Below are 12380 nucleotides of genomic sequence, written 5' to 3' on the forward strand. Positions count from 1 at the left end.
CATAGCGTTACAATCCCCAGTTTGTTGCACAGAAACCAAAGGAACATGTATGTGTCTCTCAAAAACCATGAATCACAGTGTTTATTTTTTGGGTTATATTAATTCTTATATTATGAAGAATTATAATTAATTACAACTATTCACAATATTTAAATCTTAAAAAATAATCTAAATTACTTTTCAGGATATGATCCCAGACTGCAGTGGTACATGAAACTGATTTATGACTGATTTATTTTCAGTAGCGCCTCAAAAAAGGTTTTTATTCGTGTACCGTACCGTGATGTGTCCCTGTAGTAATATTGTATATGATTAAGTCTGGAAAGCTGTTTATATTCAGCATCACTGTATACATAAGATTCCAGCCTTTTTCCTTTTTTTGCGGAGAATCTGTGCCCCCATGCTGCATCTGTGTGATTATTTTTAGCATTAAGCTAATCAGCTATATGCTAATGCTGAACCATTAAAATTTTGTCTGAGTTTTGACCAATCTAACTCTGATGCATGTTTGGGCAGCCATCTTTGTTGTGTTGTCACGTGACCGGTCTAACTCTGATGCGTGTTTGTGACGTGTTACTCATTAGAAGTTAAGAAGACGTTTTGGGCGGCCATCTTGTTTCGGGTATCAGTTGACGACTGACAAGATCCACAGTTTCTGACTCATTAAGGAAGAACTTTCTCCAGATGATCCTAGTCGAAAGTCAGGAATTTTAAGGTTTAAAAAGGGATGTTTAAATGTAGTAATATTTGCATATAGGCCCCTCCCACTAATTTGCATACGATTCATCGAACTGCAGGAGACCCGCATGAGCTTCATCATTTCTGATCCCAGTTAATCAGGGCCTTTTTTTAATGAAAGAAAGACAGAGTTCAGTAGTGTATTATTCCAGACACAGTAAGCAGACGCCTGACGATCACATGACACACGAGATGAACATTTTGAAGATCATGAACATTTTTAGCGGATCCTCAGAACGGAAAGCTGCACATCGTACGCAGTCAGAGCTTCGACAAACCGGCAACGAGATGGAGCTGGAGGAGATCGAAAAGGCGTTCAGACCCTTCGTTTACTTTATCAATTTATTTGCTTATTTATTTATGTAAATGTTTTTTTTTTTTTTTTTTCGTTTAGTTTTTGGTTCACCTCCCTGGTTTGTTTTTCGAAAAGTTCGCCATAAAAGAATTAAATCAAATCCATAAAACCTAGTTGTTAAACTGTTTTCTTTTTTTTTTGTAATCACAACACACACACACACACACACACACACACACACACACACACACACACACACACACACACACACACACACACACACACACACACACACACACACACACTTAATGAAGAACGCAAAGGCCAAATTCTGTCGTATTAATTTATAAATATTTAAATTAGCAATTATTATTAATTATTAATTGTTATTAATTATTATTTAAAAAATCATGCTAAACAAATGAGTGAATTAATAAAAATTGCAATTGGAAGAATTTAAGGACCAAATGTAATACATTTCTAAACAAATTATGTAATTTTAATCATTTTAATTAACTAATTAATAAAAAAAAATCCAATTAGGAGAATTTACAAAACAGGAAATTAAAATCAATTTAAAAAATTGGCATTAAAAAGAGAAATCTGATCGTGTACAGGAGAATTGATGATTAGTGGTTGGATTCAGTGACATTTGGATCCTTTGCGTTCTTTTTTGTACTTGAAAAAAAAAAAAATACAATTAAAATATTTTTAGGGGGAATAAAAAAATTAAAATCCAAAAGTGAAAATCCCGGTTTTTTTGAGGGGGGGGAAAGAAATGTAGGCAAAAGGTCAGTGAGATGTGCTTCTACTTTCCACGAGTGCATTGAGTTAAGGCACAGGCACTGTTCTGTTCTCCGCTTTGAACAGAGAGCTGCATCAGGTCAGTCCTGGTGCAAGCACAGTTTTCTTTTTTTTTTGTTCGGAGTGAGGGATCGTGGGATTGAGGGATTGACCGCCGCCTCCTTTCCAGGGTGTCCCTTTTTTCAGGTTGCAAAATCTCCTAAACGTTTTTTTTTTTTTTTCGCCGACTTGACAGTATTGCAGTTGGGAAAAGACAAGTAGCTAAAAACCACACCACAAAACGTTTTTCTTTTTTTCCACTTCACCGTTGTTACGTTGTGGCCGATACTGTACTTGGTGTGAAGAGAATGCGTTCGCGTGTCGCATCCGATTTTCCTGCCACGTTTTTTTTTTCGCCACCGGAGTAGAAACTCGATTGCCGTCGTTGTGGTGTTCAGAGGAACAGGTGTTGATGTTCCGGGGAGTAAAACGAACAAAGTGTGTGTGTGTGTGTGTGTGTGTGTGTGTGTAGATTTGTGTATGTATGTGTTTAAAAGAGTGTCTAGAGGCAGACGTTGTTGCTGATCTGGCAGGTGGACGCTGTTCCTGCTTCTGAGATGAAGAGCTTCCCATTAGGACAGACGCACACCTCAAACACAGTCTGTCTGGTGGCTGAGGGAGACGCTTTTCCCTCGGGCAGACGCAGGAGCCTGATCTTCTTAGCATCCAGAGTGATCTGTAAAAATAACATATAAATACATAAATATACAAACAAACACATCAATAAATGTCACTATTATATGAGGTGGTATCAAAAAGTCTGGAGACTGAAGGTTGTAACCGGTGTGGTTCTGACCCACGTGCGTTACCACGTCTGCAATTTCATCACGGACTGCGGGTTGAAATTCTGCATGAAACTGAACAAATCTGCCACAGAGACTTTGGAATGACATACGTGTGACATACAGTGACGCTCCGACAAGTCGTTTGAGGAGTTTCGAGCGGCAAGCGGGCTTCAACTGCTGAAGAACATCACTGGAAGATGACGAAAGATTAAGAACTTCAATGAGCTCAGCCCCCGAATATGTCGAAACCATTCAGCAACTCGTGCATGATGATCGTCAGAGAATCAGCCATTTGTGTGCATCAGCCACATGTGTGTTAGTAGTCAAGTCAAGTAGAGATGAAGGTGAGGAGACCTGGGATTCAGTCAGCATTCACATTCATCTTAAAGGTGTTTAGTAAGGATGAGATCAGCGCTCTATAGCAGATCTTCCTCTCCACACCATGTAAAGCAGATCTTCATGGAGCTGGCTTTGTGCACATTGATATGCTGGAACAGGTTTGGGTTTCCAAAATCAAGTGAATGCAAACTTTTGGCAATATAATGTGTGTATTTTAAATATACACTATATTTCCAAAAGTATTGGGACACCTGCTCTTTCCTGCTCTATGTGGTTCTTTTCCAAACTGTTACCACAAATCTGGTGGCACACAATTGTACAGTACGTCTGTAGATGGCGCTATAATAAAATGTTGCATTCACTTGATTTTGGAAACCCAAACCTGTTCCAGCATGGCGATGCCCCTGTGCACAAAGTGAGCTCCTTGAAGATCTGGTTTACATGCTTTGGAGAGAAAGATCTTCTGCTATAGAGCTCTGATCTCATCCTCACTGAACACCTTTGGGATGAATGTGAACGCTGACTGCACCCCAGGTCTCCTCACCTACATCAGTACCTGCCTTTACTAACACACTTGTGGCCCAAATATCCATAAGCTCGCTCCAAAATCTAGAGGAACATCTTCCCAGAAGAGTGGAGGGACTTAGAGGAGTAAATTGGGACTAAATGTGGAATGTGATGCTCAAAAATCACATACCGTAATTATGACCAGGTGTCCCAATGAAACTGATACTGTATTCGAATAAATCTATACACTCCCAAGAACAGCTTCTTGAGAAGATTTATTTTTTACAGACCTTTGAAAACCTTCTGGATTCTGCTCAAGACAAAAAGGGTAACCTTATCAGCACCGTGACTGCACCAGACCACAACAAAAACAAAAAAATTCCCCATTAGATATAACCGCCCTCTGTGGAACAGTCCGACTCGGCATGTCCGATCCGATGCGAGACCGTCTCAGTGACACGAGCACCTACACAAACCTCTCAGACCTTCCCAGCTGGACCATATTGCACTTTCTCTCTCTCTCTCTCTCTCTCTCTCTCTCTGTCTCTCTCTCTCTCTCTCTCTCTCTCTCTCTCTCACACACTCTCGTCAGACTCTAGAGAGCATTACGGCAGCCAGTGGAGGAACCTGTCAGGAAATAAAAAAAGGTAAAAGGAGTCATTACCGACAGCCTTGGGGAAACGTTTCCATCAAATGACCTGGAACATTCTTTAAGCAGTGGTCTTGGCTGATTCTCCAGACATCTGCTGTAGAGCAAAGCTTGAGTGAGAAAACGAGCTGGAGGCCTTTTTTTAAAAAAAAAAAAAGGGGAATAATTATTCCTAAACCTCAGAGGAACCGCTGAGAAACCGATGTATCTTTAGTGTAAGAGCTGCTGTAATGGAATATGTTGGTGCTGTAGCTGAGCCAACTGTGATAGAGAAGTTGCTATTGGAAACCGTGGGATTTATGGTACAGCATGAGCAAAAAAAAAACATTGTCCATGAGACCATTTAGTTCCTGATTTCGCTTATCCTACAGCAGCTGCATACAAATTTCATGTTACAGAGAAACCAGACCAATAAAAACTCCTCAATGACACTGGAGACTTCTTCCATAAACAGTTTTTTAACATCCCATTCCACATTTAGTCTCCAGTTCATCTTATAATGAGCTCCACTCTTCTGGGAAGATGTTCCACTAGATTTTGTGGGGATACATTTAGATGTTAGTAAAGTCCAGGTACTGATGTAGGTGAGAAGGTGAGGAGGTTATGGTTAGGATTCATTCTAAAGGTGGGTTTAATAATAGGGTTTATAGCAGAAGATCTTCCATATCTTCCAACCCGAAGATGAAGGCGAAGTGCAGACACTGCACAAAGCCAGCTCCTTGAACATCTGCTTTCCATGGATTGGACATGTGTAGAAGATCTCCTGCTATAGAGCTCCAACCCTGTTGAACACCTTTGGGATGAATGCAAATGCTGACTGCACCCCAGACCTCCTCAATTCCTCTTGGGGCTCCACATATGGGTGGAAAAGACAGGCGTCCCAAAACCCTTTAACTATACAGTGTATGTGACACATTCCTGGTTCATGGTCTCGGGGTCACCTGTGATGTACTGTAGGTGTTGCCGATGTTTCACAAAGCTTTCAGACCTATAATCTTCCTCACCCGCAGGATTTTGGAATTATTCATACATTTTGTGAACATATGGTGATAATGTTCAGATTTCTCGAGCTCCGCAATAAGAAGTGAGCTTCTTACAAGGTTATCGGTTCTCTCCAAATGTTGGGCCGTGGATTATCTGCCGTAATTGCCACTGATGTATGGCAGGCTGAATATTAAGCTCTGGGCGCAGCAGAAGAGGAGGGACCATATGGAGACTAGCGATGCACTCGTCTGGATGTGAACTCGTGGCAGATGGGGGTGTCAGGAATGCAAAGTGGATCAACACATCGCCGTGTTGACGCCGTGCATGCGTGTGTGTGTGTGTGTGTGTGTGTGTGTGTGTGTGAATCGAGAATATTTACCTCTCCATCTTTGGACTCCAGGCGCAGGTCACTCCTGCAGGTGGCCTGGATGTCTCCAGCTTCGGCTTGAATCTGCACGCCTTTAGGAGCATCCATGTACAGGGAACGTGTAGGAGATTCCAAGCTGAGGATCAGACAGAGTCAAGAACATAAGTGAGCACATTCGAGTCGGGAAAACTGCATATTGCATCATAAATTAATATCTATATGTTTTTATCCTGAATGAGAGAGACAGTAATGACTGAATTCTTCTGCTTCGGCTTCTTCCATTAGGGGGCGCCAGAGCGGATCATCCATCTCCATACCCCCCTGTCCTCTACATCTGCCTCTTTCAAACCATCGACCTGCAAGCCTTTCCTCACCACATCCATAAACCTCCTCTTTGTTCTTCCTCTTTTCCTCCTTCCTGGTGGCTCCATCCTCAGCATTCTTCTACTGATATACCCCATGTCCCTCCTCTGCACATGTCCAAACCATCTCAATCTCACCTCCCTCACCTTGTCTCCAAAACGTCCTACATGCGCTGTCCCTCTAATAAACTCATTTCTAATTCTGTTCATCGTCATCCCTCCCAACGAACATCTCAACATCTTCAGCTCTGCTACCTCCTGCTCCACCTCCTGTCTTTTACTCAATGCCACTGTCTCTAAACCATACAACATCTCAGAGACAGTAAAGACTGTGGCAAAGGAGAAACGTCCTGAGACTTCATGAGCAAGAAACCTGATCCTAATTAACCTCGTCATCATCATTATTATTATTAACCGCAACCATAACATCCTCAGTCTTCTCTGAGAAATAGATGATGATGATGACGATGGTGATGATGATTAGACCCAATAGGTGCCACAACAGAGCAAATTTCTTTTTTTTTTTTTTTTATAAAAAAATAATTTTAAAATCTGAGTGTTCATTTTGACTTACATCAGGAAACAGCACTGAAATAAAAACACAGAAACGCTGAGTGCTCATGAAGTGCATCCATTTGTCTTAAACTCCAAAAAACTAAAATTAATCACGCCATGTACCGTCGCAAAATACAGTGGAGAGGGTGAGGAATGGTTTAGTGTACCGGGGTGGAGAGAGAGAGAGAGAGGGACAGACGCCTGAAGCCGGACAGATCCCAGGAGACGTCATTGCTAATGACATTTTTTTCCATGAATATATGCGATGTGAGAAGGAGAGATTTTGTAATTGCGCCTCAAACGATGCACGAGTTCAGACGCGAAGGAGCTTCAGAAGCTCGTAGGATTTATTTGGGAAGGCAATTAAGGTCAGAGTTATTTTATGTCGCTTTGTGAGGGGTTTTTGTGTTGTTGTTTTTTTCGGTGATGAACCTTCAGGGACACACACCGACTTCAAACATGACATTTCAAGTCAATTAAAACTGCTGCTTACATAATTGTGTTTTAAGGGAGGTTTATACCCAATCAGAAGGTCTACAATTATTCTTTGAACATTTGCAGTTTTTTTTCCCGAATATGTCACAGTTTCTATGGTAACAACACATTCGCTGTGACGTGTGATGCACGTGTGATGCACGTGTGCTTCGATTCTTGAAGTAATGATATCAAAATAATAAACATAATTAAATTAATATATAGTTACTGCTGACAATTTTCATGACATTTACTTAACGCACGATGCGATCTAATGTTTTCGGAGTGGACTTAAAGCACAAAGCTGGAAAAACACAGTTGTGTAGGACGTCTTTGGATGCAGCATGAAATCTTCCCTTCACTTGAACTAGGACACCAAACCAGTTCCAGCATGACAATGCACCTGTGCACAAAGCTCCATGAAGATCTGCTTTCCATGGGTTGGAGTGGAAGATCTCGTGCTATAAAGCTTTAAACCCTATTGGGATGAATGTAAGCACTGACTGCACCCTGGGCCTTCTCACCTTCTCACTTACATCACTACCTTTGCTGACTTAACTGACATCGTTGAAGCTAAATGAGTCTCCACAAAATCTAGTAGAACATCTTCCCAGAAGAGTGGAGATAATTATATGAGGAAACAGAGACTAAATGTTGAAAAGTATTCAGCCGACACCTTTAACCAGAGCAACTTTCAATTATCTCATTCATACAACTGAGCAGTGGTGCTGGGATTTGAACTGATGACCTTCTGATCAGAAGTCCTGTCTTCCCTCACCACATCCATCCTTTCTCACTTGTCTTCAAACCTGCTACCTGCCCATGTTTGCTAATAAACTAATTTCAAAATCTCAGCATCTTCAACTCTGCCACCTCCAGTGCCGCCTCGATTTTCTTTATTATACTGAGATATTCTGATATTCTGATACTCAGTAATAAATCTATTAATAGTGATACTACTACTTATTATTATTGCTACAAAATAGATCTGAAATGAACTCGTCTGGAGTTTCCTGATCCAAGACGGTGCAAGAAAGAAAACAAAGACTGGAAAAAAAACATCACAGTGTGTTTACACAGCAAACAGAGACGTCTTTACAAGCCAACAGACCCGAGGTGGCGTTTCTGTAGGATAACGAGCGAACGTGTGGACAAGATAACGAGCCGAGAATTAAATGATAAACTCTTGTTTGTGCTGGAACTTGATGAGAACATGACAATGCAGCAAATGAGCCATTCTTCTCAGCATTGCTTCAGATGAAACCGAGAGCGAGGCGTGAGGCTTGGACGAGCCAAAGCCTAAAAATAAAATCATAAAATAATACAATAATAACGTCAGTAAAACACCACTATCATCATCACCACCACCATCATTACCACCAACATCACCATCACTACCACCACCACCATCACCATCTCTACCTCCACCATCAACACCACCTACACCATTATCACCACCAACATCATCACAACCACCACCATTACCACCACCATCACCACCAACATCACCACCATCACCATCACTACTACCACCACCACCAACATCACCATCTCTACCTCCACCATCAACACCACCACCACCTACACCATTATCACCACCATCATCATCACCACCAACATCATTACCACCAACATCACCATCACTACCACCACCACCATCACCATCTCTACCTCCACCATTATCACCACCAACATCATCACAACCATCACCATTACCACCTCCATCACCACCAACATCACCACCATCACCATCACTACTACCACCACCACCAACATCACCATCTCTACCTCCACCATCAACACCACCACCACCTACACCATTATCACCACCATCATCACAACCATCACCCTTACCACCACCATCATGTTCACAACCAGCATCACCACTAACATTAACACCATTACCACCATTATCACCACCAACATCACCATCATTACATCCACAATCACCACCACCACCACCACCAACATCATCACAACCATCACCCTTACCACCACCATCACCATCATGTTCACAACCAGCATCACCACTAACATTAACACCATTACCACTTTATTATCACCACCAACATCACCACCATTACTACCACCACCGCCCACACCATTACGACCACCATCACCACCAACATCATCAAAACCACCTCCACCATCACCACCACCACTACCTACACCATTATCACCACCATCATCACCACCATCACCACCAGCATCATCAACATCATTACCACCACCACAAACACCACCACCATCAAAACCATTACCATCACCACCAACACCATTAACACCACCAGCACCATTACCACTACCATCATAACCATTATCACCATCACCATCAACATTATTACCACCACCACCACCTACACCATTACGATCACCATCATCACCATCATCACCACAATCACCAACACCATCACCAACACCACCGTTACCACCACTATTATTAATAAACAGAGCGCCTACAGATCTTTAATTTTATATAAAGGAAATAACTCCGAATTGGCAGAAATAAAGTCGGAATCAAGAGAAAAATTGCAAGATATAAAGTAGGAATTGTGAAAAACAGAGGCAGAAATGCAAGAAAAATTCCATAATAGAGAGAAAAAGTCAGTATTGTGAGAAATAAAGTCAAAAGTGTGAGAAATAATGTTGGATTAACGAGAAATAAAGACAAAATCACAGAAATAAAGTTGGAATTGCGAAAAAAAAAAAAAATATAGGACAATTTTTTCATGTGGCAGCAACGAGCTTCCATAAAGACGACCCGATTTGCGTTCCTAAATGAAAACGATAGAGCGCTTGAGAGAAAAAAGAGAGAGACCACCGTAGATGCTGTGTAAATTTATGTGCATTATTATGGGATGTGATTTTGTCCTTCACAACGCTTCGTGATGTTCGCTATCTGCGTCGCCTGAGAATCGAAATCGTCACTTCGCCACGTCTGTTTTTATTTTCTTGCCGTTATCTAGGCATTGGTGCCCCGGTGTTATCTGGAGAGCAGGAACGCCGTCGCGTTAGTAACGACGTGAGGAGGACTGGCTCAACAAACACCGAATTCCAAGGTGACAGACGACTTGTTTACTACGAGTCAAACGAGTAACGCGTCGTCTGCCACGTGTCGTCTGTAATGAAAGGACCCTGGGGTGAGTCTGACCTGCACCCGGCACACGGCGTTCACACAATTACTTTCATAAATACGGGCCGGATGGAGTTGCGTGAGACAGAGCCGGCCTATTTTCAAGTCGTATTGGAGCATCGACCCTGCCCCAAGGCCACCCGGGGCTGCTTCTACAACTCCCGCAGATCTGCAGCACTGCTTTTAATGATTACAAATCACCTTCTGCCTGCAGGCTGTGGGGAACAGAAAGAGAAAAAAAGGAGACAGACCTGGATCTTGAGCAGAAACAATAAGAGATGAGCGCTTTCCAACCATCTCGCATTTATTCTCAAACCCTCAAACCCTTTTCCTCATCCACCAAACCTCGGATATATTTCATCACAAGTCCTGATTTTCTTCTTTTCAAGCGTCTTCTCTTTGACATCTCTGTTTCTACACTGAACGTTAAGCTCTAGCAAAGCTGTCTTTTACTCAATGCCACTGTCTCTAAACCATACAACATCTCAGGTCTCACCACAGTCCTATACACTTTCCCTTTCACTCTCACAGATACTCTTCTATCACAAATCACTCCTGCTATCACTCTTCTCCACCCACTCCACCCTGCCTGCACTCTTTTCTTCACGTTGCACTGTTGACCCCAGGTACCTGAACTCAATGTGTGTATTTATGTACTAGTTATAAGATTCACTGATTCGCTTCATAAAAGTTAACGATGTGACGCATCGATTTCCAAACGTGTGCATCAGATACAAGTTCGCATTTGCATCATCTTGAACATATTTGCATCGGTTAAAAAAATATAATTATGAGCTATATTTAGAAAGTGACCAATTATTTGTAACCAATATTTGATATGCAGATCGATTTCTTGTTGCTAAACCGTTTCTCGAACGAGTTCTCTCAGCGCCGCCGCTGCTGCTTAAATATGATGCATCACAACACTACGGAGGCCGAGGCGTGTCCTGAGAGTCACATAGAATACAGATTAACATGGCAGAGGTAGAGCTGTAACTTCCTCCAGACACAACAGGAGAAGAACGTCTGGGTTTATTTCATCTTATTTTCGTTTCAAATGGAAAAAACATATTCATTGCTCCAAAAAAATTCCAGCACTTAAAGAATTTTGTTGTTCTGGACTGTGATTTTTGCTTTAATTTGTGAACTCGCTCCATTCTTTATTTCAGCTCCAATAAATAATATAATGCTTCCTAATAAAAACTTCTATTCAAATTCATAAAACACTCAGCACACTGTGTTCCATCCTCCTTTCATACCTTCATCCTGTCACAAAACAGCTTACTCTCTGTTTACTTCATAAAAATCTGAACATCGGAGATAAATGTGGCACACTGAACGGCCAAAATGTCCATCTGGTTTAAAAGAATTCATGGATTTTATGTACTCGAATATTAAACACTGTTTTTTTTTTTGCAGACTTTCTGCCGTCGTTGTGACTGTTGTCATTATCTGAGACTTAAACAGTCACTGTGAGAAAACTATGACCTTCTTTTCAAAAGTATTTGGTCAAAAGAATCCCGTATGCTAGACAGAATTGCAGGAGGCTTTGAAATAATTCTGTAGGCAGTGTTGATGTTTAATCGTTTTGGGACGTACATGAGGATGCGACTTGAGGCACATCGCAGGAACGCAAATTCCAAAAAGAAAAAAAACAAACACTTCCTGTTTCTTTGAATCAGCAAAACTGGGGGTAACATGAGATTATAAAATTGCTCATTTTTAATTGGTCAGGTCATGTGACTCAGATTTCTCATATATACGTTGCTTTAGGTGCTTATACTAAACCTTGGTGAATGATGGCTGCCAGGTTCGGTGATGACCGATCTGTAAATGAAAAGCTGGAAATTCGATGAGCGAGGTTATTTTCTGTGTGTCGCTGCAAAACTTGATGCCCCCATGGGCAATGTATTGCTTATTATAATTATTTCCCTGCAGTGTACGCTTTCTCCAGCATTTCAGCTACTTCCTGACTCGTGAGTTCTCCCTCATGCTCCAGTATTGGCAGTGCTCTTTCTCCTGTTTGTTTAGTTAATGAGAATCCCCTTTCAATTAGATTTTGATGAGCATCCGGACATCGATCAGGGGCGAAGAGCACCTGTCCAACAACAGGAGGTGCCAGCTACACGGACATCCATCTTCCTCTGTTCCTCTCTCTCTTTCTCCCCGGCTCTATCGTTACCCGACAGTACAGTATCACCACCTCCAATACGAAGTGCACAATAATGAAACATTCCTTATCTTTAATGTTATCAGGGAGTTCCTCGTTTTTGCTCCTGCTGGAGGCTCTTGTACTGCTCTCTCAGTCAGAACATTCCTTCTGCTGAACTTATTTGTGTCACAGATTTC

General features: G+C 41.7%; 1 protein-coding gene across 4 annotated transcripts in view; it reads right to left on the bottom strand.

The window, feature by feature from the left end:
* Positions 1 to 1616: 1616 nt before the first annotated feature.
* sgcd (sarcoglycan, delta (dystrophin-associated glycoprotein)) overlaps positions 1617 to 12380 on the bottom strand; it is a 171171-nt gene continuing 160407 nt past the window's right edge. For all 4 annotated transcript variants that reach the window (XM_083564419.1, XM_083564420.1, XM_083564417.1 and 1 more), the window contains exons 7-8: positions 5520 to 5643; positions 1617 to 2552 (exon numbers count right to left, since the gene is read on the bottom strand). In XM_083564419.1, the coding sequence (XP_083420545.1) occupies positions 2379 to 2552; positions 5520 to 5643 (298 nt within the window). In that variant the 3' untranslated portion in view covers positions 1617 to 2378. The remainder of the gene's footprint in view (positions 2553 to 5519; positions 5644 to 12380) is intronic.

The sequence above is a fragment of the Silurus aristotelis genome (assembly GCF_946808225.1).
Source record: "Silurus aristotelis genome assembly, chromosome: 16".
NCBI classification, from domain to species: domain Eukaryota; kingdom Metazoa; phylum Chordata; class Actinopteri; order Siluriformes; family Siluridae; genus Silurus; species Silurus aristotelis.